Source organism: Oryzias melastigma, linkage group LG15, assembly GCF_002922805.2.
Source record: "Oryzias melastigma strain HK-1 linkage group LG15, ASM292280v2, whole genome shotgun sequence".
NCBI classification, from domain to species: Eukaryota; Metazoa; Chordata; class Actinopteri; order Beloniformes; family Adrianichthyidae; genus Oryzias; species Oryzias melastigma.
In genome coordinates, this window is record NC_050526.1 from 9604851 (window position 1) to 9631396 (window position 26546).

The window sequence follows — 26546 nt, forward strand, 5'->3', positions numbered from 1 at the left end:
CAATGAGGCAAATCTCTTTGTGATTTTGGGCTATATAAATAAAATTGAATTGAATTGAATTGAATTGAACCCAACAAGAGCCTCAAAGTCTCACTTTATTGTAAAAAAAAAAAAAAGAAAAAATACTTGTGCTTTTTTGCCAATACAATTTATAAAAGTAACTTAAATATTACAATATTTACAATAATTAAATTACACCAGTGTTTATATGTATTTTGACAGCGACAAACACTAGTTCCTTTCAAAATAAAACCTACTCTGTGTCAAAAAGTTCCTTCAGTTTCAGCAGCTTTACTTCAATTAAAAGTGAAAGACAGTCAAACATGATGCTTTTTATCATTAGGATTATGGTGTGTCACCATCATTTTTACCCTTTTACTCCCAGATATAAACAGTCTTTTAGTAGTATCTATTTATTAAAAAAAAAATCAATAAACTCTTTAAGATGTGAGAAACAAAACACACAACTCTAAATAATTTTCAATAGTTTTAAACTGCAAAACTTTAACCACTTTAGTGTAACTTACCAAAAGTTTGGAGACTTTTATTTGACTTAACTATAAATTAAAAACACACATTTAAAGAATATTTCTACTAAATGTACAACAGTAAATTAAAGTTTTTTGCTTAGTTGTTTGACATGTTAAAAATCTCAGCAGGAATGACAAAACTTAAAAACTAATCTATTATGTATTCAATCATTAGCATTTTTCATTAAAGCTAAAGAGTCACAGGTTGCAGACATCTGCTCCACCCTAACACTGAAAGCCAAACAGGATAAGATACTCTAAGACAGGAGTGTCAAACTCAATCACACAGGGGGGCAAAATCCAAAAACACACCTTAGGATGTGTGACGAACAGGATAAACATTTGAATGCACTAAAAAAATGTTTTAACAACTTTCAAACCGTAAATTTTTAACATAATTATGAATTACTTGCATTACCTACGATAATGCTAGTGTGAATGCTGCAAGCTGAATTTGGCCGCTGAAGATGCTGAAATTGATAGCTGAAAACACTGAACTTAATAGCTGAAAATGCTGAAGCTGATAACCAGCTAAAATATTAGTTAAATGCCAAATTAGCCTAATGAACAAAACGAAGAAAAAAATGTAGGTCAGCCAAAACAGCTAGCATGTAGCCGAAAAAATAGCTAAACTTCAGAATAGATTAAAAAAAACTGAAAAAAGCCTAAATTAGCCACAACAGCTAGCATGTAGCTGAAATATTAGCTCAACTCCAAAACAACCACAAAAAAATCTTAGTAAATGCAAAAATAGTCCAAAAAGCTAGCATAATGCTATTTCTAAACTTTTTAAACTGTAATTTTTTAACATACTTATGAACAATAAAAAAATCAATTTAAATCTTAAATAACTTTCAATGTTTTACTCTCCATAAAAATATATTTTGTCAAAATTATACAAGTTAGAAATAAGCGCAAGATAAAATCGGGCCATTGATAACAATAAAATAAAATTATCCGGAGGGCCGGATCCGGCCCCTGGGCCTTGACTTTGACACATATGCGCTTAAGAAGAAACAATCAAAGATAGGATCCACCACAATGTCTGGTAACAAACAGACTTGAATGTTGAGGCAGCAACAAAGACTCTTTACATCCGTTAGAGTGCTCTGAACAAACTAGGCAGATATGAATTCATGATTAAGATCAGTCAGCCTTAAACCAGCTTGATTTGACTTCTGAAATGTATTTTGTCACACTAGATCAGCCATGTTGTTTGACTGGACAAAGAGCAGCAAAAGTGGTGAGACATCTCACCTCATTGTGGGGCAGACCAGCAGCAGAGAAAATCGGAATCTTCTGTCCTCTGGCGATGCTGTTCATGCCATCGATAGCGGAGATGCCGGTCTGGATCATTTCCTCCGGGTAAATGCGGCACTGAGGGTTGATCGGCTGACCTGTAATGAACACAAAGACTGTTCAGGCAAATTTACTGAGGAAGAATACAAATATGTTTAGGATTATTTCACAATTTAGGGGTATATATACAGTAAATAAGCAAGGTTTATTTGTCTTTAGTAAAAGATCAGAGTGTTCTGCAGACAGTCTGGTTAAAAACAGTCTGTAACACAAATCCAAAATCTTTTTATTTTATTTTTCGCTGAAATCCATAGAATAAATCCATTTCAGACTCCTTGAACTTCAGTTAGTGAACACTCAGCCCATTGATTATATAAGAGAACTGGACTGAGTGACCCCTTCGTCCTTGTATTCCAAACAAGAAGAACCTGCAGGTTCTAAGAACTCAAAATCCCATAGACCTCTATTGAGAAATAAACAGCTATGACTCAGTCATTCTATTGGTCAGAATAACTATTCTTGCTCTGATACCTTATAAACATGTTCTTGATAAACTTCATTTCTTTCATGATATTTTATCTGTAGTTCCAGTTATACACTGGTCAATCAGATGCCTCAATAAAAGCATCTGGTTCCTGCTTCAATGTTCAAAACATTTGATTGATAGATTCTCTCGAGCCGCTTTCTAGTGGTAGGGGTGTGGCCTTCCAACAAGCTCACTCCTGATTGGTAAGAGGGATTGCCATAGACTCAAACTGGCTTGAACCAATCACTGCTTACTGAGATGGTCTGGTGTCTGTGTTGTGAAATAATGTCATTGAATTGACTTCATTCTGTTGCAGCTGGGCAGAAGTCATTTTCTATGGCGGTGTTCCACATTCTCTGTCCGGTTCTTTTAAGCCACGCTCACACTGGCCTAGTCAACATGCATTTAGGTGACCCTTTTAATGAAAAAACGTAAAAGTGTGTTTCAGGCAACCACTTCTGGGATTTATGTACAAAACATGCATCCATTGAACGTGCAGTGAAAGCTAAACCGGGTCTCTGTACTACTTAAACTACAGAAGCAGGAACCAGGAAACAGCTAGGTCTGACATCTCGCTGGCAGAAGAGCTCAACCACTTTTTTGCCCGCTTAGAGACAACCAGGCCCCAGCTGACACACCACTCCCATCCACCCCAGCACAGACACACTGACACTTCAGGAGCATGAAGTGAGACGTGCGTTAAGGTCAGTGAACCCAAGGAAGGCGGCCGGCCCGGACCTAGTACCAGGTAGGGTACTCAGAGAATGTGCTGACCAGCTGAGTGGAGTTTTCACTGCAGTTTTCAACCTGTCCTTGTCCCTGTCCACCGTCCCTCCCTGCCTCTAAACCTCCATTAACATCCCCATACCTAAATAAATAAGCAGTAGACAGCACTAATGACTACAGGCCTGTTGCACTTAGGCCTGTAGTCATGAAGTGCTTTGAGAGACTGGTCTGTCAGCACATCAGGACCTGTCTGCCTCCCACTCTGGACCCTCACCAGTTTGCCAGACAGACCAAACTGGTCCACAGAGGATGCTATCACTGTAGCTCTCCAAAATGGGCTGAGTCATCTGGAGCACCAGGGTAGCTACGTGAGGATGCTCTTCCTGGACTTCAGCTCAGCATTCAACCACATCATCCCGGAAATCCTGGTCCAGAAACTGTCCCACCTGGGTCTCTCCTTCCCCATCTGCCTGTGGGTCAAAGACTTCCTGACTGACCGCCCACAGTCTGTCAGGCTCGGCCCCCTTCTGTCCAGCACCATTACACCGGTTCTCCACTAGGATGTGTCTTGAGCCCCCTCCTGTTCACGCTCTACACATCCGACTGTCCCCCGACCCATCTCTCAAACACCATCATCAAGTTAGCGGATGATGCCACGGTGGTCGGACTCATCTCAGGAGGTGATGAGTCTGACAACAGAGATGAGGTAAATAGACTGAGTGTGTGGTGTTCAGCCAACAACCTTCAGCTTCACCACAAAACCAACAGAACTGATCCTGGACTTCAGGAAGGGCAGAGCGGACCTGGCCCCTCTCTATATCCACGGTGACTGTGTGGAGAGGGTCCACTCCATCAGGTTCCTGGGCATGCAGGTCTCTGATGATCTCTCCTGGTCTGCAAACACCACAGCGGTGGTGAAGAAGGCTCAGCAGCATCTCCAGAGGGTGCTCAGGAGAAACAGCCTGGAGGAGAGGCTGCTGGTCACCCTCTACAGAGCCGCCATAGAGAGCATCCTGACGTACTGCATCACAGCGTGGTGCACAGGGTGCTCAGCTGCAGACAGGAAGGATCTGCAGAGTGATCAACACAGCCCAGAGGATCACCGGCTGCTCTCTGCCCAGCCTGGAGGATATGGCCAGCGCCAGCTACCTCAGCAGAGCTGGCAACATCATCAAGGACTCCTCCAACCCAAGCAACTCTGTTCGACCTGTTACCGTCAGGCAGACGATACAGGTCACCCAAAACCAGGACTAACAGACTCAGAGACAGCTTCTTCCCGAGAGCTATCTCTGCAGTGAACTTTTCACTTTTTAATTATTATTTCACTTTATTTTTGCACCAAATGAGTAGCGCTCAAATTTCGTTGTACAATGTACAAGGACAATAAAGGCTATTCTATTCTATTCTATTCTTCTATGGATGACAACCCTTTGACCCTCATGCTCTCTTATGGGGTCCAGATGACCCCACCCTTACATTGATATGTGGGGTCCCTCCCATGACAAAAGTGGACAGGATTTCATGTCTGCAACAGACATCAGTGAAGATAAAAGAAAACCTTGAGGAAAAAAGTACAGTGTGCTGTCTTGTGCAAGAGAATCTGGCCACAGAAAAAAAAGATGGCGCTCATAAATCTACAGCTGGAAGTCCCTCCCCCTGCCGGAGCCGTCCACAAAAAAAAAAAATATTTGCACTCGAAATCATTGGCCAGAGGTCCTCAACCAAAACCCCCCGTTTTAAGCTTTCGACCTTTTTCCCCTTTGATATACCGTTACTGCTCATCTGATCAGCTGATTCACAGAGAAGAAAAAACATTTCGCCAGATTTTTCTCCAGAGGTAAACTGGTGTAATTATACAAATTTAAACATTTGTTAATATTGACTTAAAAAAAATTTAACAATTAACGTTCTCTGTCCCATTTGAAGCTCATCATTTCACATCAAGCCTCCTCCAACTGAAAGCACAAGCGCTAGTAAACAGTAGAAAAAGAGGAAGAAGCCCCTCCCTGCTTGTGTAGTGTGAACAGCATGAGCTAAATACGTGTCCAGGAGTGTATGTCAGAAGTGTGAACGCAGCATCCTACAGTCAACCTAATTCTTAAAGTCTCGTCGGCCTTTTCTGATATTGAATGTCTTGTTGTTTTCTAACAATTCCTAAATGAAATGTTTATACAGTATTGTAGCAAGAAGAGAAAAGGTGCTGAAGACTCTACCCATGATGTCCAGGTAGTCCTCAGCCAGGACGTTGGGGCCACGGTCAATGGGTTTGCCTGAGCCGTTAAACACTCGGCCTGTAAGGAAAAAGGTTCTGCAGTGAGCCGAGAGGAAAGCAGGTGTGCAGCAAGAACACACTCAAAACATCAACAAAAACAGCCTGATGAGATCTGATCTGCCTCGTTTTCCGTTAGGCTCTAAAAAGACGTGGTGGAAGCATGCACCGATGGCTCGCCGCCGCTCCAAGTACAAATAATCATTAATTCAGGGACACTCCTGATGATACTTCACAGGCAGAAGCAAATTTACTTTCTGCTCGTATTCAAATACAGACAACCTTGTGCTGTACTGAGATAATCACACTGATGGAGACGTTCAATGACATTCACACAAAAACTTGAGGGCTTTTTTTAAACTCTTAATTAAAATTTCAAGTAAAATCAGCAGAAACGCAGGAGCGTTTTATTGCTTCAAAATGTTCATCGTTACACCGGCAGAGTGGGAAAAAAACCACCCCATCATCTGCCTCATTCAGGAGAAATGGTGTGGATCTTACCCAGCATGTCCTCGGACACCGGCGTGCGCAGGATGTCGCCGGTGAACTCGCAGGCCGTCTTTTTGGCATCGATTCCTGACGTTCCCTCGAATACCTGACAGCACAGACATTACAAAGCACTTCTTTCACACAAGCAGAGTGGTCTGAATCGCTGTTACATCTCGTATTTATGTCACTAAATTTAACCTTCATGTGACAAATGTCACGGTTGGCGTCATTTGTCACTTCTATCATTTAAGTATTTTCCAATTCTAATGTTCTATAAACAAATCCAAACAGTTTCTGTACATTAAACCAAAGAAAATAGTATTATATTTAGAATTCTAGCCTTCTAAACTTCATCCTTCAGTAAATAGTATTTATGGGTTTAAAATTCTTCATTACTTTATTTAAAACACTTATTTGAGGATTACAGTTTTTTTTTTTCAGCACATGATGATGAGCCGGACAGAATTACCCGGAGGGCTGGATCCGGCTCCCGGGCCACGACTTCGACACGTGCTTTAGACTAAATGCTTCTTTAATAGCAACACTGTGTGCCTCTGAAGCAGCTCTTTAGTCAATGGTTTTCAGAATATATTTAACCCAAACAGTGGAGACCCTCATATTTAGGACATCTTCAATAGAGCCATGACAGCACAAAGCCATAGATGCATAGGGACTGACATCAGGAGTTCAGCTATGCATCTTTCCATTCCACAAAGACCAGTGAGAACAAAAGCAAACCTTTCATTCATCTCAACAGTCATGGCTCATTCCACACACGGTTTCTTACCTGCACAACTGCCTTGGTGCCGATCACCTCCAGGACCTGCCCGCTCCTCTTGGTGCCATCTGGCAGCGTCAGGTGAACAATCTCAGCATATCTGGGGAACTGGTTCAAACAAACCACAGTATGAGGAGCAGGAGTGGGTGAGTGAACCAATCCTTTTTTTCTGCAGAGAGGGCACCCTCACCTTCACGTTGTCCAGGATCACCAGAGGTCCGTTCACACCAGACACGGTGGAATAGGCTGAAACACAAGACAAAAACAAAGTTTCATGATCAAGAAAAGAGTGTTCTAGAGGAACGTCTGGGCATTGTTGTTTAAACTAAATATTATTTAGAGCTTCATTTGTTTAACGTCAAGGCCTAGCGACAGAGCAAAGAGCAGAACAATTCTTTAAACAGCTGAAGAATGAAAACTTCAAGTCATCAGCTGTCGCATTCTGCAACAAATGAGGCAAACCATTTTCTTAAACAATCCTCTTTATTGGTTGGAAAAAATATAGATCTTTTTCTGTGTTACAACCATGTTTTATCAAGTGTAATATATTTTGCTTGTATTGGTTCAGTCCCTTTTATAAATACTACCGGTAGTGTTAGTGTCTGTTCAGTATGCTGCCCGTTGTATTTATGAGCCTGTTTTTAGTTTGAAGGTCATTTAAATATAAAAAATATGTGCTGCATGTGCAAGATAAAGAACCCGTTTCATGCTGTTTATCCTTGTATTTTCTTTTATTTGGAGACTTCATTTTGAAATTTATTTTTAAGTTCATAATGGAGGGAATGTGCTTTGAAATAAATTGCTAAAATGTTACACTTTAAGACTTTTTGACCAAAGAACATTTGGTTTTTGAGGGTGTATTTTCTCATTAGATGTGGATTTCATTCAAACCTTAGCTGGTACAGCAGCTCCAGCTACAACTAGACATGTCATAGCTAACAGTTTTAAACTAAACTATGTAATACCGTAGAACTGAATTGTGGGAAAAGTGAATTGTTGCATCTCAACTGCATACAAAGATCTTTACCTGTTGTGCTAAATCTAAAAAGGATTTGTTATTTATTGTTTTATCATATTACACCATGTTTATTATAAGCTAACTGAAGGGTTTTTTTCTTCATCTGCTTATTAGCAAGTTGGGATTTTTTTGTTATATTGTGTAACACAAAACGGTGACTCAAAAATTGTAAAGAAATTGAATTGTTGTATTCCTAGCTACAGTCACTTCCAGTGATGGAGCAGTCCCATAGAAAGACTGTTGCTGTTCTGAACTTCTGTGATTTACTTTTTTTTGTCTTTTGCATTCAGATTTATTCAGAGTCAAAAACAAAAGCCGCTGTCAGTTATTGCAGTAATGAGACACGTCCGTCATCCGAGAAGCCCACAGCTTTTCCACAGCATTGCTTTTCTCTAATGATCCAACAGCTGAGATGGCATGAAATTCAGTTTCCACTTAGTGATGATTTAACCACGGCTCCCTCCCCCTGCACATCTGCAGACCAGGGAGGGGTAAAATCCAAAGACATAAGACTGAAGTAGGGTAGAGGTGGGGGACTGGCATTGTTGCGCTGGGTTTTCTGTCCTCGTCTGGTGTTTCTCTTTATGTGCAACCCATCAATCCTGAGGCTGATATCAAAGGCACGGGGAAATTAGAGCAGACTGGTACGAACATAAAGCACTAAAGCTTAGTGGGGTGCATCCACTATGCCTCTAATTAGGCATGGGCCAACAAAATAACCCGTCAATGCGCTACAGTATTGCTGCCATTTCCTACACACACCTGCATTTCACCCTCTATTAGCCTGATAAGCGATGTGTGCCTGAAAGAGAAAGACAGAGAGAATGTGTTCCTGCATGGATGGAGCACAGATGGGTGGTGCAGCGGCTGATGGGCAGCGGCAGCTCAGAATGCAGGATAAAGAACTTCCTAAGTATAATGATAAATGAAAGACATTTTAGACTATAGCCTGTTACTAGACAAAGATCCGCTCAGTAGCAAAATCATTTCTTGTATTTTATGACAGACATTTTGAAGACAAAACAAGTTCTTTTCATTTGACAAGAGCAGATTTGTTTTCAAACCACGTCTTCTGTTACCTCCTCTGATTTAAATAAAAACCTTCAATTGAAAAAATTAAATATTAAGACAAATCCTAAGATTTTCAATAACATTCAATGCATAAATGCCTATATTTGTAGATTATTATACACAAAATATAATTAACAATGCTTTAGTATTATAGGAAAAAGTTAATGTGGCACACCAAATCTCATTCTTGGTAAGTGTTGAATATGTTTATTCATTATCACAGTTCAATTTACCTACATTTACTAGACTTACCCAAAACCTAGTGACATGATCTACTAGCTTCCTGCACACTCAATACCTCGATTAAGTACAAACATTAATATTGTAATCTGTAAAATATTTGTTCAACCTTAACTTTAAGGAAAAAAATGATTTCCTGTGTTATAGAAGATGTTTACTCATCCCAATTCCTAGTTTGAGCCGAAATTACAGACAGGAAATAAGACTATATCACCTGCATAGGTGTTTTTTTTTTCTTGCCAGGATGATGTCCATACATGTGTCATTTTCTAATTTCTAATTCATCACCATCATCAAATAAACATCTTTGTAGCCATTATGCTATTAATATCTGTCTGAAGACTGCAGCAAATAGAACTACAGTTACTAAGCAACATCTTAAAGCAAATTAACCTGTTATCCATTTTCCTGCTAAATCCACTCAACCCAATGAATAAACAATGTCATCAGTGGCTTTATCTATTCTGTTTAAATATTTTCCGCATAAAAGCTGAATCTAGTTAATATTGGAGAGTAATTTAAATCTGCAGGAACGTTTCAAATCCTTTTTATTCACCGTGTCCATGAAACCAATAAAAACCCCAATCGTGAAGCCTTCACACACACCATGCTCATCGAGGCCATTCTTCCCACCCAGCGCTGGGGAGGGGGCTCCCTGCTCCAACCAGCATGAAGACGAGAATCTAATGAAGCAACGTCAAGTTGCTGCTTTTGTTTTTTTTTAATCCAAGCAGAGTTATAATTGAGTCTACAACCAGGAGCTGCATTACCCACATCTTGCATCAGTGAAACAGAATTAAAGACACGACAGCTCCTCCCACAAGTCACTTTTCTCAAGTTCGAAAGAAGTGTGACCATTCTACCCCCAGTCCCCAAAACCATAGAATCTTTTCCTCCGTCAAATACATGTTAGTGGGGTTGAAGGTCAAAGGATTCCTTCTACCAGCTCCGATATCCATCGCCATTTTGTTGCACTGCTAATGTAAGATAGTGGGAGAGAGGGCTTAATAAAGAATGATGGGAAATTAGCATTGGGGTAACATCCGCGACAAAAGCCCCGCCCATAACTCTGAGGCAGATTTCTGCCACATCTGTTTCATACTTTTCATTTAGCTCCTTCTCCTCCAAATAGGTAAATTACACTTCACCTCTGCTTTCATTTCAATGTAGCAAATTCAGTAAAATAGGTATTTGAATACATTTTCCATATTTATGTTTAATGAATGATGATTAAAAATTTTGCTTAAAAAAAGTTTACCCTTAATTAAAATAAATTGAATATTTTTGAATAGGATTTCATCTATATGTGTGTATGTATATAAGTATACATATATACACACATACATATATATATACATATATGCATACATAAACATATATACACACATACATATATGTACACGTATATATATATATATATATACACGTGTACACATATATTTATACTAGTTCAATGTCTTTTGGGTTGCCAGTAAATATCCAATTGCATGAAGTCTTAGGCCTAATGTCAGCCCTATTTTTCAGAAAACGCTCATATTCACACACAAAAAAATGGTGGGACAGAGGGCGCAGTTCAATGTACCCTCTCACATTCAATGTGATGATTAAGTACATGATGTGCTCTCTAATTTCACAAGGTAACAACTGCTCAATGGGCTATACATTCATGAGGTGCGAAGGAGCAACATTTCCCATTAGGTTTGGAAAACTTTCTCCACCCCTCTTTGGCTACTTCAGCTCAAGTGCAGTGGTCCTCCGGCTTGGCATGCAACAGCAGCGTGGGTCACACTGCAGCCTGTTCAGCTGCCAGAGCCCTTTGTGTACAAAGATGTTAATTGGTCCTAATCCGCCACTAGAAGCTGTTTTGGTAGCCTGACCTCGCACCCTGAAGGACACCTTGGTGTGAAATACTAAAGAGCCCATTGAAGTGCCAAAAGAAAAGAGAGCGCAGAGCATTCCAACACAATTCAATTTCCCCATTTGAAAGGGGGAGCGGGGGGTGAAAGGGTGGAGGGGAGTTTCAACTGGGATAGAGATGAGAGCGCATCCTCCTTCTGAAAAATCACTGAGCGCTACAAAAAGAAAGATGTGCAGCCTCATAGCCCCATCTCAGCCTCCACAAGGTATTACCACAATTTCACCAACAGACTTGAAATCCTCTGGAATCTTCACAAAAAACACATTTGTTTGCTTAAGGTGGCAAACAAGAACAACAGTGTCTTCTACCCTGAATGTTCCAAATTTTTTAGCCTCATCGCTACACGGAAGCATTGACTGTATATCGTACAATGCATGAAGGACACAGAGATCAGGTTTGATTATGTTAAAGAGCTCTACAAAAACATTAGTTAGCATGTCTCCATATCTGAGTTCATGAGATCGTTCAGTGAGGTGTACTTTCTATTTCCGAAGCTGAGTATGAAGCGATACCTCTGTCTCGATGCAATCAAGTTTGACGACTTGTTGTCCCGCTTTATTCCGAGAAAGGGAAAAATATAAAACAAGAATGTCTCGAACCAAATGAGAGCATATCAAAGTTCAGGAGGATTCTCCTTTTGATTTGTTTGGACAGTGCTACTTCTGCGTTGCTGTCAGTAACAACTACTGATGCACACACCTACAGTGTCCTCTAACGGGTATTAGTGGAAAACAACCTCTAAAGGGCAACCGTTGGTGGTGGAGGACAAAAACAAATACAGGATCTAGTATTTATTTATTTTTAAATCGCATAAGAAGCTCCTGAGTACAAGTCACACCTCTGGTCAAATTATGTTAAAAGAAAAAGAAAAAAAAAAAAACACAAAAAAGAAAAAGAAAAAAAAAAAAACACAACTTATACTCTAAAAAATACAGTACTCGCTGTCTGTCCATAGCGACAGGACATTGAAGGACAAGATGGATTTACTGGATCGGCCACCAGAGAACTGGAATTCTCTGCAATTGACGAGTCAACTACCACATCACACAACTTTGTTTCAGTTCGATGCTATTCTGAAAGACCTGGAAATGAAATAATTCATATGTTGTTGTTTTTAATCTTCAAAAATGCTTTCCTGATTTAACTGTATGAAATGCCTTGGATTGCATCGTAAACTTCCTCATGTCCAGGACTCTTAAAAACAGAGATCTGCAGATGTCAATTCCTGGGTAAATAATAGATACATAAATATAATTAAATGAAGTAAAATAGCAAAAATATTCTGTGGTCTAGATTTTCGCCAAAGATAATCCAACAAATGCTTCTGAAATTGTTTTTCCTTTGGTCTAAATAGATTCCTTCCATTATCCAATAGTCAATATATGAAGATCAGATGTGCATCAACATGTTCAGTTTCTTTTGGTTGGGTTTACATTAGAAAGTGAGACTCCTATAAGCGAGTATGAGTCTTGAAAGAGCTGTAAAATTGCATGATTGTTGTCTGTTTCCATAAAGACATATTGTGAAACTGATCTTAGTACTTCATGGAGAAAAACATTTTATTAAGTTAAATAAAAGAGGAAAGAAGGCGAGCTCGAGAGAACAGCAAAGCCAAAGTCATTTCACATTGAAAGAAAATGGATGAATATTAAAACAAGAGAGTCTCTATACGAGATTAACAGAAAGATATTTTGTTCATAGTTACTGGATGTTTTTCTTTGTTAATTCTGAGGTCAATTATTCACCAACTATGACTGAATGATGACACATTTCAAGTTTATATTTGAAAAAAAGTTATAAAATGTAACAGAAAGCTGTGTAAACAAAACAGAAGGCCAGATGACACATGAGAAAAAAGATCAAGTCCAACTAATGTGAATTTAAAATGGCATTACAGAGCAAGGATATGTCCTTCCGATCAACACCTCCGCTCTGTTGAGATAAACTTCCAAAGATAAAGCCAATTCAAAGGTGGAATTTAAGGGTAAATTAAAATAGTTCAAAAGGCTCTTTCAGCATGCCATTGTGGCTTTATAATGCAGATTCTCAGTGTGAATACTGTGCTGGACAAGTCAAAACTAAATTAGAGGTTTCGAGGCAAAAGTCATCAAAGACGACATTATTAGTCCAGTCCTTTCAAGGGCAATCCTACTGTATGCAACATTTTATTCAAACAATAACTAAATTCATGGACTTTCAATGGCAGCAAATTACCATCACAAGATTTATTATTATTAAAAGTAGAGTTATTCTCCTAAAGCATAAGTTTGGCTTTTTCCCAGGACTCCGGGGAGAAAAGGAAGACTTAAACTAGCATCTGTAGTTTTGGAATTCAAATGTCTTGCTCTCAACACGCTACACAGACCAAATTTACTTTCAATTTTTTATTTTGCAAGAACTTTGGTCAAATTTTTGAAGTGGACAAAGTAATTAAAAAACTGACAAGTAAGGGACTTTGTAGAATGAAGTTAAATAAATAATGTATGTTATTTTTTACTTTTATGGTCTTCTTTTGGGGTCCAGATGACCCCACCCTTACATTGAAGTGCTTTCCCTTTTAAGTGGACAAAGCCGAACAGGATTTCCTGTCTGCCATTGACATCAAAAATCGCTTTCTTGTGTGTTCCAGAGGACCCCACTTTTTAAACATGCCTAGAGTAGCACAAAAAAATGAAAAGCTGTGCAGACTTCTTATGATCCCTGAACTCCTACAAATAAAGTTTTTCATCTTACTTGCAAATTGCAATTTGGCAAAACAAAAGAATAGTATTGCAGGGTCAACCTTCAGAGTCATTATCATAATGTATGTTAGATAGAAATGCTAGGCTAGGTATTTGTTAGGTAGAAATATTGAGAAAAGACATAGCAGTCTACCTTCATCAACTTTATTTGAGCAATGAAAAGAAATGAAACGATCAAACAGGTACAACATGGAACTCTTTACACCTCTGACTGAAGTGTGAAACGGCAGAGGAGCCAGAATACAAATCGGGCATTTCAGAATTCGACTCTTGACCAACCGTCAGCCACCTTTTGTGACATACTAAGTCCTTCTAGCCCTGCTACAGTCCTGATAGTGATTTTGCCCATATATGTTGACTATGATATGTTAGTAATGAAAACTGACTGTAATCAAGCCAGTTAAAAAAGTGGAAAAACTAAAAAGCATTGCTTATCTTTGTTAATAAATACTCAATTGTGACCTCTTTCATCAATGTTTCTTTAAACAAAACACTGAGCACAATAGATCTGTACTCTAGTCTGTAGCAATCAGACGATTAAAGCATGTCAATGAAACATTGTATACGTCCATCAAGTAGATATGGTTAATGGTGCTGTCATTGATGATAACTTTCTATATGGAACTATTCTTTCCCAACATTTTGATGGGTGTAACAACGCCATCATTGGCACTGTATTTCATCAGCTCAGTCTCCCTTCACAGACTGAGCCTGCAGAGCCTGAAAAGGAGAACAACACTTGAGTCAAGTCCCAGGTTGAAGGGCGACTCTAATGAAATCAATGGGGGAATTACATGTGTTGCAAAACAAATACTTCTCTAAAATGACCCAACGATTGTCAACATGAAGACTGTCAGGAAGTGAATTATGAGCGGTCAGCGAGCAAGCGTGGTATTCACTGAGATATGTTTCTCTTCATGAAACAGACAGAAATGGTGTCAAATCCTCAGCCTCCATTTTAATGTCCTTTCATGAAAAGAATGGCAAACACCCACGGGAGTCCTTTTTTCTACTGACAAGCTAGCTGCTTAAGCCTAATTAGAATGTGGATTATGGAAGTGTTTCAAAAATAACATTGATTTTATAGAAATTACTTTCATGGTGACAGATGAGACATTTGTTTATCTTGACTACATTATTACCGATAATTAAATCTTCACAAAGAAGTATAGTGCCTTGCTCCTTGTCTTTTCATAGCACTAAATGACAGAATGCACCACTAAAACAAAGACGAGCTATTCCGTGGGCTAATAGCTTTTGTTGCATTTGACATGAGAGAGACAAAGGCCTCTTAAAAGAAAAGACTAGGTCTGATGAGGAATCTCCATTTGTTTATTTTTCTGCTCTGTCTTGAAAAGGGCTTTGGTGCCGCTTCTTTCAGGGCTTTGTCAAATTATTACAGAAAGAAAAGCTCAACACTGTGATCTTATAGACTGATGCATGGCAACTGACTGTGCTTGAAGAAGTTTGTTCAATGAAATATAGTTTTCATGGACGTGCGAGACCATGAGAATGTTGTATGCAGCTGACAGATGAAAAAGCATGCACACATTCTAGTTCAACAAATCCATCTGAAAAGCTAAACAGTTCCAGGATACACATAGATGTAGATTTATAAACTGCAGCAATATCATTGCTGTCGTATTCATATGAAAGCCTCTATTTTCTCAACATCTAATGAAGGAATCTTCATTGATTTCTTGCACAACAAAAAAACAAATATCCTGAAACTTTTTTCCAAAAATGACTAGCAACAAGATAAAAGATTTTAATGAATAACATAATTGTTCAAATCTCATCTGATCTTTTTAGAATCAAAGCATGCATTGACAACCCTACCCTGTCATAGAAGAACTACTGGACCTTTTTGTATTGGATGCTTATATATAACAACTGCATTGACTGTATAAGAGAACTGGACGGAGTGAGTGTGACATCACCCATAGAAAATGACTTCCTAACGGTTCCAACAAAATTAAGAATATTAAGTCACCAATTTTTCCCAATACGTCTGCCGCTATGTTGGAACCAAAAGTCGTTAGTAAGAAGTGATTGGTCCGAGTCGGTCTGAGTCAGTGTTTCTATGGCAACCTGTCTTGACAATTGGGAATGAGCATGTTAGAAGGCCACACCCCTCCCATTGAAAGCAGGCTTGGGACAATCTGTCAAACACTTTGAACGTTTGACACAAAGCCATCTACTTTTATTGAGGCTAATTGGTCAGTTTATAACAAAAAAGTTTGGATTGGATTATCTTTGACCAAAATATACACCACAAAATTTAGCTATTTTACTTCATTCAATTTTTATTTATTTATCCATTATTTACCCAGTAATGTCCCATTGACATCTGCAGATCTTTTTTGTAAGAGTCCTGGACATGAGGCAGATTACGATGCAACCCAAGTTGCAAAAAAGAAAATAAAATCAAGAAAAAAATTAGGATTATAATGAGCATGCAAAAAATGTATCAGAGCAAGAATGGCTATTCTGACAGATAGAATGACTGAGTAATAGCAGTTTATTTCTCAATAGCAGTCTAGGGGATATTTGGCTTCATGTGACAAGTGGGTACTTCCTGTTTGGCATGCCAGGGGGGGGGGTCACTCAGTCCAGTTTTCATATACAGTCAATGTTATTGCTGTAATGGACGGTTTCAGTTTTGCAGAGAGTGTAAAGCTCAGTTCAAACAGACCTTTTATTTAAATATCCACATACTTATAGTCTGGATCTGTTGTTTGGGTGTATTTAGCATTTTTGTTTTTAGCACTGGTCTGCATAGGAAATGTCACATCAAGTAAATACATGCAAAGAAAAGTTAAAAAGTATAATTCTTTTGACAAAATTAAGGACGTCAACAATGTGTATTCCAGGTAAAATCTAATTCTGTTTTCATTTAAAAGGAAAAGACTTGGAACAACAAATTTTAAAGCAAAGAAATTAGTTTATGGATTAGATCATTTTGATGATTTCAACTTTGAGGAAATATTTTTTCTCGCTAACAGATGTCTAGTTTAGCCTGTGCTAAATACAGTGGTAAGGAATAAGTTACTGCATTCCTTTATGGTTGGTAATTCCATTAAAAAGGTCCAACACACATTGACTTGTGTTCTCAACAATTCATCTGAGATGAACTAAAGGTGGTCAGACGGTGGTAGGACTCATTTTCCTGCTCAGTGCTCACAGTTCTATGGTTTGTCTGAAGTCCATAAAACTACTCAAGCAGCCCAAGGCCTCTATAAATGGACCTTCCATGTAAAAGCAGTTAATTAAATATTAAAGAAAGCCGAGTGAAGCATATCTTCTAAATGCACAAGTTTGACATATTTCTAATATTTAAGAGGTGCATTGAAACTTTGCAAGCAGCTGGATGAGATTATTATTTGGATATAAATTGCCAGCTCATCATTAGAATGGACCTCTGCGGTTTGTTAATGTGTTAGATCAGGGAAAAGAGGTGTGCGACTCAAACAACAAAATTAGAGCATCTCAGAAGCAGAGTGGTTAGGTGGTTTTAGGATGGGGTTTTATCCAATGTTTGATTTTCTCTTCTTATTTCTCCAATAGCCTTTGCTCCATTAAGTCATTTCCTTCCAGAATCGCTGAGAGGCTTTTAGTCCTTGCTTACACCTCTTTCACCGGCACAAGGAAAAAAAATCCTCACCTTTCTGGCTTTACAGATCAGGCTGTATCCAGTAGTACAGTTAAAACCATAGCTCAGGTTTTATATATTTATATATATAAAAAAAAAAAACAATAAAAAAAAAAATCATATGTATGTGTATATATATATATATATATATAAAATTTTATTTATTTTTATTTATTTTTTTGTCGTTTCAGCGACCCCCTTTAGGGATCATCACAAGGAATAACCCAACGATCACACATGAGACAATTTTTTTTTTTAATTAAAAAAAAAAGTGTTGTCAGTAGTGTTTTAATTTTGATTATGACGTTTTTAACCAAAATCCCACATTCTAACGGTCTTAAAAAGCCATTTTTCCTGTTGATGTGAAGCCTCTACCTGCAAAATATCCTCTGAGGGGGCGTGGCTTTTGGAGCTGAGCTGAGCTGCTCCTTCACGGGCACACTCCGACACGCCCCCCTCCCCATCTGATTATGGTAACTCTGTGTCTCGCTAGCGTAAATCACTGCAGCAGTTTCGTTTTTGATCCGGATGTCAGCTCGGACAAGGAAGTGAAGAGCTTCATGGACAGAACTTCCACTCATTTACAATCCTTTCCAACTGCGGTCAAATGAGCCGCCGTTCACATTTCCGTGGTCACATCAAGAAGCTCCGTGGAGTCTGGTGGAGATTTTCCAGCGTTCTCAGTCCTGCTACCGTAAGTATTGGATGAAACTCACACCAAAAATCCAGTGATGCTGATTTGACCACAGAAATGTGAACGGCAGCTCATTTGACTGCAGTCAATGTGAAGATACCATCTTCTCTTCTCCAGAACCTGAACTAGACACTAGGAACAGATGAGGGTTTAGTGCATGTGCAGAACACCTCGTGACGTACTAACAGGTCATTAATTCAAACGTAGCGTTTCGACGAGTTTGATTGACAGATTTAAAAGGAGAAATACTCGGAAATGCAAAAATGAAATGATTTGCATGGATGAAAAATGCCTCACAGACATGTTAAAAACTCAAAAAACAGGATTTTCATTGGAGGGGGACTTTAAGTTTTATGGCAGATCACCTTTCTGATTCAAAGGTCTGTGTTATTCAGAATTTGGGACAGACACAGAGTTACTCAATGGACCTTAACCTGGTTGTTCCAGGTAGTCTTCCATCCAAGCACAAAGCAGACCCAACCTCACTTAGCAACTAAGATCAGACAAGACCCAGCTGTATCTAGATAAAATAAATAAAACACCACTTAAACTGGAACTAAACAACATAAGTGGCTATGACCACAACCGACTGTAAACTGAAAACAAACACGTGTTTAAGCTGAAATTTGTTGAAGACATGACACAATTGGAAGATATACAGTATTCTCCATCTAAAATGAAAGTTTTATGCTGATCACCGCTAGCTCTGTGGAGAAATTGGGTGTTGCCGTCAGACTGACGGCAGAGCTGACTCTTCCTGGAAGGGGCGGTCTCACGATGTTACGTCAGATCGTAAGAACCCGCTCGTTTTCATAGGTATTAGAAGGACTGCTGTTGAGAGAGCAGGTTTTTAGAGGATTACTCAGATATGCGTGAACGGATAAAACAATACCGCTTTGTAAGGAATAAACAGTTTAACACACTTAAAAGCTCAAAAAGTTGAATTTTTATGGTATGGCTGCTTTAAGTACAGTGGAACCACCTTTAATTGAAGTTAACTTACTGCCTTCATTGGATTAAATTTAGATTATTGGGACTAAACTCCATTTAGTAGCTGTTTTTTGTTTGTCCAGAACAGGGATTACACTAAAAAGTCTTCCAAAATCTGTTGGTCATTTATATAAACCATTAGTCCACAGTTAAGACAATCTGGCTTGACTGGAATAATCGGAACTGGATATTATTAATCATAAATGATAAAGCTGATATTTTTTATTTGATTTGAGACAGAACTGATGCTTCATTAAAAGAAAAAAATATTTGAGTAGAAATAGAGTTTAATTTTTTTCTTTGTTTTGGGTTTTTTTTCTAATTAAAAAAGAGGGCTCAACTGTTTGGAATCAATAATCTGCATAGAACATGTCAGGGATATTGTGAATTCATTTATAAACGGAGTAAAAGTTAGGTGTGATGCAACACTTTCTAGTCTAATCAATTCTATATGGATCAGGCAGGAGGCAAAAGGCTAATCATGTTTTCCTGATGTTGTCATAACCATGACAACATCAATAATTTATGTACATAAATAATTTAAAACAATTTAAGCAGAAATAGCAGCTGCTAATCCATACAAACCCTAAACAGAAGTGAAACACAAACTGCAGATCTCATGAAAAGTGTTTGCTTCATCTGGAAACGTCTCTGGATTTGGAAAACCTGGACTTTTAAGACTAGAAAGTGGACGAGAAGTGAAATACAACTTGTAACCACAAAAAAAAACGCAAGACAAATCTAAAGATATGGTGAAGCCTGGATTCTGAACTGTACACTGATGAGAGATGTTTAAATATCTGCTAAATCTGTGCTTTTTAAGGCATTCTTCCTTTGTCGTTCTTCTAAAGTTTAGAATATAGCTGAAGCCTATTAAATGTGTGCTTTGCTTAGGTAGCAATGTTTGCAGGTTTTTGTTGTCCTCAACACAAATAACAGCAACTGAAGTGTAAACCAAAAAATCCTCTTAATTTTGGAGTCACAACCAGGAAGTAAACTATTGAGAAATCAGCAGTTTTTTCAATGGTCGCTATCCAAAGCTGAACTGCTTCCTAAAATCATTTAAAAATCACCGGAAACATTAAGAAGAAATGAATTTATGGAAGCTTTGCTGCACGGCATGAAAGCTAAACTTTATCTCTCCTATCGTTTTAATTATTATTTAAATAAAAAATATATTAAAAAAAATAAAGCTATGTCTGATGTTAAAATTTTATTCAATTATATTAAAATTTTGGCACTTTGACTTTAAGAAAAATGTCACCTTTCAAATTCCAGGACTCCACAGATGACTTATGTAGATTATTTTTCTTTCTGGTGATAATTATTGATCATCATTGGGAGGATCTTTTACATTGATCGGTGCCAAGAGTCTGGAATATATTGGGATTATTATTAATCATCTCGGTATGCTCTGGAGTTCTGCTGCTGGTTGGTTCAGGTGATTTTTCTGGTGATGATGGTCTGAATATGCTTGGATTTTTGGTATTTATTAATGTGGATGATTTTTTTCTTGATGATAATCGCCTGAGCATATTTAGATTTTTGGTACTGATAAATATAAATGACTTGTCTGTGGATGTTTGAAATTGAATTACATCAATGATCTTAAGGATCCTTAATAACCTAAAACTATGATTGTAGGGTATAAATATTTGATATTAAGTTCTGAAACGAATGTTGATAATCCGTGTAAAGAAAATTGTAAGATCGAACCGGGTTGGGATTCCTCCAACTCCCTTTAAAGCAATCTACTTGTGATTTATTATGTAATATGTGTCTATTTTATGTATTATTATCTGATTTTTTAAATAAACATTTTCATTCAATCGTTCAAAATAAAAGTACTATTAGCACCAAAATCTGATTTTTTTTTCTTTACTTATTTAGACCTGTAATTTATTGGCTAAAAAAAAAATCAAATTTTAATAATTCTGTGAATGTATGGATGGATTTAATCAACTTACGAAGACAGCAATAGCAAAAAAAAAAAAAAAAGAAAATAAGAACTTATATTGTCATGTGACTTGAAAGGTGTTTTTAGGATTTGTGCTAATGGGGCTAGTATTATTTTGTCTATTTCAGGCTGGTTATTATAGTAAAAACTGAATCAATACATGTTTGTGACTTGAATTTATTTACAAAGCAACACAATTTAACTAGGAAAATCATTTTTTAAAAGGAAAGAAACACCGTTTTGTTAAAAACAGAGAAACTTTAAAAAAACATTTTTAGTGGGGGATTCAAACTATTATAAAACTTGTTTTGCTGAAAAAAAAGAAATAGTTTAAATTACATATTGGTTTGAATTAATTTTGCATTGTCTGAGTGATGATTCACATAAATACGTCTATACGAATTACTTGATTCCAATTAAGCCATAATAAAATGTTATTATTGTCTCCAGCTTGTCTTGTGTGTTGACATTAGTGTTAGTCCACACAAGGATTAAATAAATAAATACATTGATAAGGATAAACAACAGACACATATCTGATATTGTGTGCTCCATAAATGCCAGATGAGATTTTTACAGATTTATTTACCTATTCTCTGTGCTCTGGGAACTGTTTGTTCTTTACAGCAGCAGCAGAAGTGATGCAGTAACGATCATGTGATGGAGTCACATGAGCGATCATCCATCTGTCACCTGCCTGCCTTCCTCATTATCAAGCTAACATGAACTGACTCTGCCTGCACCGTTTCAGAGTCGCCCTGGATGCCCTTTAGTTAACAGTATTAAACTGTGTCATAATCAAATGAGGTCTAGTTTGTTCACAAATGTGAATGCATATTTTCATTCATTCGTAGCCCAGCTAGCACCGGAGTTAGCAAGCTGCTGTGAACAGTCTAAGCTACAACAGGATCTACAGCATTAAATATGCATACATGTACACTGTGATGACTGTTCTAAATACTTTATTGTATGGGGGAAAGCGGACCGAGTCACTAAAATACGTACAACCAAATAAAATACGGTCATGTTTAGCTAAACAGCGGCGGAGGAACACTAGCTAGCTTAGCTAGATGCTATTTCAGACCAATGACATTTATCGCTGACACTTTAAATTTACGACGCAAAAAGGCCTTTTTGTGACTTTATTGATTGGACAAAGTCACACATCTGATCAGTTGTGGGATGGAATAACATGCATTTTCAAAACTGATGTTTGTTTGTAATCGTGACTCCGGTAGTTTAGCTTCGTAGTGTATTATTAATCCCTACAAGGTGCATTCAAGTTCTACTAAAAAAAACACGGAAATCATGATTTAGTTATTAGAATCATGTTTCAATATATCATTGGAAGACAAAACTGAATTAAATGATCAATGAGTAGTACAATCAACAGTATTTTGTTACGTTTGTGCATTTGGTGTTATCTTAAAAGCTTTAAGTTACGATGAAATCGGATTCAGTATTGAAATGTCCCACCGTATGCTGTCAGTGAACGCAACTCAGCAACCTAGCCAGCTACATTTAGCAGCCTGCTAACAGTCGTGAACGTACTCAGCCTCGGTTGAGAGATGTAGTTCCTGGTCACAGCCTGGGTGTGTGTCCTCGCAGCACCCGCCAGGCCGTTCACGTCCATTCCTCTGTTTGCCACGAGAGTTGCCATTGTGTTAAAAGAGAAAAAGCCCAGAAAAGCAGACGGTCCTCGATGTGCTGTACTAGCAGCTGCGGAATGAGATGTATGACAGCGGAGAGCAGGTCATGTGACCAGGGGGAAGCGGATGTGTACATGAGAGCGAGGCGCGTGAGTCAACCACACCGTTGAATGGATTTGTATTTTTATTTTATTACTTAAACCAAGAGATAGAAATAAAAAGAATACCGGGCAATGTTTTTCTCATGCCTGTTTTTGTTCAAAAGTCATAAAATGTACCTAGTAAAACATTGTGATCATTAGTGATCAAACAAAACACAAAAGTGTAATTAATCTGACATGTTTTTTCTTTTTTAGTTATGTGATAGCCTTGATTAAAAATACATGTTTTAAATGTAAAGTTTTGCATGTGATTTCATAGTGTGGTTATTCAGAGAAGATAATAAGTGGTCAGCAAATACTGTTTAAAAAAAGTTAATTGTGATTAATCGCAATTAATTTTTTTCCCAGTGCGCAATTAATTAGTTTTTTTTCCTTTTTTATCAATTCCCGTCCTTATATATATATATATATATATATATATATATATATATATATATATATATATGTGTGTGTGTATATATATGTGTGTGTGTGTTTGGGGGGGTACATCATTTTTACATGTATGCTAAAATAAACCCGTCATGTCTCAATTTAAATGGTGTTTTCCAATATTGATATAATCAATTCATTTAATTTTAAAGGATTTTTAACAACTTGCCTCAGACAGCTCGAGCTGGTTTGATTGTAGGAATATTAATCAATTAATCGTTTAATCATTACACCCCTATTTCACAGCCAAGGACCTCTACATTTACCAGAGTTGTGGCCATGGATGTGTTTATTTCATGTAATCATGTTTCAGTTTTTTTATGTTTTGTATATGTAATGCACTTCATGTTTTATTTTACTCTTAACACATAAATAAAGCCATTGCATTCTTGCGCTCATGTTCTCACCTTGGATTGAAAGTTGTGTGAGAAAAGACCGAGGACACAAAGTCTGGCGGCAGAAGGTCACCATCATGAGCCCCCACAATGAGCAGAGAAATATTCACCTGTTTATTTGTTTATTTTTTCAAGGGTATTACTAAAAACTCCATAACACACACACCCTATCTGCTTTCTTTTATACACAGATAGCTGCTGTGCAGTCAGTCTACAATGTTGGTGAATTTGGTTTCAGTGTGCAGTCTTTACAATTCCATCCATCCCTCCTTTTGCAGAACCCCTTCTGGGGTTACAGTGTTGCTGGAGCCTATCCCAACTACTTTTGGGCACAGGCAGGGTACACCCTGTACAGGTCACCAGCCTGTTGCAGCACTACACAGTCACATTGACACCTAGGGATAATTTAGGGTCAACAATTAACCTATATGAAGTAGGGTTGGGAATCACAGGGTACCTCACAATACGATACACGATACATGCCTTACGATATCGATGTTATCACAATACTGCGATAATTGCTAAAAATCCTCTTCAATAACTTACAAGATATAAAAGAACACATTTTTTTAGGGAAATACATCCCCATTTATTTTCTAGCTTAAATACAATCATAAACAACAACACTTTTGTACAACATTGCTGAAATCTGTCTCTGACGAGCATTGACACCAACTGAAATGGAATTATCTGTAAAATTCAGTGATAAACAATAGAAAACATGAACGTCAGTGTCACTACTTAGAGCAAAATTGCTGTTAACAACAGAACAAAAATTAAATAAGTCAAGTAGCTGCCAGACACATTGTTGCCCACAACAGCCAGTCTGGCAACACGTGCCCCCTATCTACCTCCGAAGGAACGTCTCACCAAAAGATAACAAATATAACATTTTACTGCCTCTTCAGACGAAAATAAAAGATCGATACGTGGAGAGAACACATCAAGAATCAATCGCAGGACTACGTTATTGATTTTTTGGCACTTCCCTAATATGAAGCATGTTTTTTGACTGCCTGGAGAAAGCCCACACATGCAGGAGAGGAACATGCAAACTCCACACAGAAAAGACCCGGCTGGGATTTGAACCAGGTTCTTCTCACTGTGATGTGACAGCGCTAACCGCTACACCTCTGCGCAGTCACTGTCATCTCAATTCATTACTACAATTCAACGGTTTTCCTTTCCTGATCTGCAGGCACAACGGCAATCTGGTAAAATTGTTGTTAAATCCGCTATTGTTTCTATTCTCTTCTGCACTGTAACATCCAGCAGTTTAACAGGAATTAACCATTTCATTTCAGCTAATTTGGTGGCTGTGCTGTGACATCACATGCATGCGCTCTATATTTATGAACAAAAAACACACCTGTTGCCTCTCCAACAGTTTGTGTCACCTGTGTTTTTTAAAAAAAAAACAGTAGAGATAGAGGCCTCACTTGAAACGCTTTCTAAGCGTGGTCTCTGCGTTCCAAGCATCTTCAATCTCGGTGCGCTGGCTGCAGAACAGCTGCATTTCATGTGAATGTACTCCCCCCTGCTCTTTGTTTCTCAAACACAGTCACAGAGGCACGCATTCAGCGGCACAACATCCTGCTGAGTGTGCTGTGTAGTGACAGGTAAATGACATGATTGCTCACACTTTTCCCCTTCAAAACTCTTGGTTTTTCTGTTTTTCATTTTCCCAGCCCTGATCCATTTTCATTTGGTGCAGCATGTTCTGCACAAAAGCTGCTAAGCGACTGTTCGAAGGTGATTTTGAACCGTGCCCTCTGCACAACCGACACGGCGCGCAGCGTGCATTACATACAGAGACATTCGGTTTTCTGACAGCAGAAAAGCACTGCAGGCTGAAGTGGTAAGCACTGCCATGGTGAGGCTGACAGCAGCCCCTGGAGAGCTCATCTAAACGTTTTAGGCCGCATGAAAAAAATAGCAAATTAATGCAAGTGAAGGGCTTCTGCCCATAGGAGCAGTGCCCTCTTTTTAGAAATGCCAATTTCTCCCTCTGAGTCACCGATGAGGAGATCAGGAGGTTGTGGTTTCCCCTCAAACTCCTCATACCCAGCCATCTAGGAAAATGTATGTCATAATACTCACCCAGTCCTGATGCATAAACCGAATGTTAATTTCACACAAGTACCTTTCCTGTTAGTAAAATGATCGTGAATAGCTTGAAAAGATTGCTTTTAGCCCATGAATGCACTGAGAATTATTGTTGTACCGTGCAGAGTTTAGCAACCTCTTTCAGCTTCCTGAAGAGGAGCAGACATTGAAAAACTGCCTTTTAAGTGCCTCCTTTGAAGAACAGTGGTGCCTTATCAAGATGTGCTGGTGGCATTTGGTTTGTCCTCACAGATTTTTTTATTTTTGAGTAAAGACAATACACGTATAAAGCTCAGATAGCCAAAGGACTGTCCTTGGTCTTTTCCTAGTAAAAGCTGTGTTTGGGGCATAATGTGCAACCTGCCAGTGTGCCAGACAATTTGTGACTGACCTTGTTTCAGCACATTTTGGTTTGTAGTCAATGGTAATTTTATAAAAAGGAAAAAAGCCTATTTGCTCTGGCAAAACTGATGTTCAAATCCATTGCCCAAATTTCTAACACCTTGCAGACTTTGAAAGCACATCATAGATTTAACAGTGTGGAAGAACTCCAGTCACCTGTTGGAGAATGCTTCTACCTGATGGTGAGGTTTTTGTTTCACCTCATGTTTTCTCTCTCATTTTAACTTATTGACCATGTGATGCATAATCAGTTGAGATGCATTAATAGTATAATGTTTCTTGATTGATTGTTAGGGATTGTTGGTGGTTGGAAGACTCGTACAGTTGGGAACAGCAAAAAACATCCATTGACTAAAATAATGAGTGTAATTATAAAAGGAGGATATATCAGAGGTAATATGACATCCGACAATTCAGTCAGGAAAAGACTAACAACATCCTGTACAGACATACACAACATTTTATTACTCTTCTGGTAATGAGAGAAAAATACAACAATCTTCACT

At 38.2% G+C, this 26546-nt stretch overlaps 1 protein-coding gene across 1 annotated transcript in view; it reads right to left on the reverse strand.

Moving 5' to 3' along the window:
* Positions 1-22667, reverse strand: part of atp6v1ba (ATPase, H+ transporting, lysosomal, V1 subunit B, member a) — a 36533-nt gene extending 13866 nt beyond the window's left edge. The window contains exons 1-6 of the mRNA XM_024296769.2: positions 22450-22667; positions 6808-6863; positions 6627-6725; positions 5852-5945; positions 5295-5372; positions 1788-1927 (exon numbers count right to left, since the gene is read on the reverse strand). Of these exons, the coding sequence (XP_024152537.1) occupies positions 1788-1927; positions 5295-5372; positions 5852-5945; positions 6627-6725; positions 6808-6863; positions 22450-22558 (576 nt within the window). The 5' untranslated portion in view covers positions 22559-22667. The remainder of the gene's footprint in view (positions 1-1787; positions 1928-5294; positions 5373-5851; positions 5946-6626; positions 6726-6807; positions 6864-22449) is intronic.
* Between the last annotated feature and the right edge of the window lie 3879 nt (positions 22668-26546).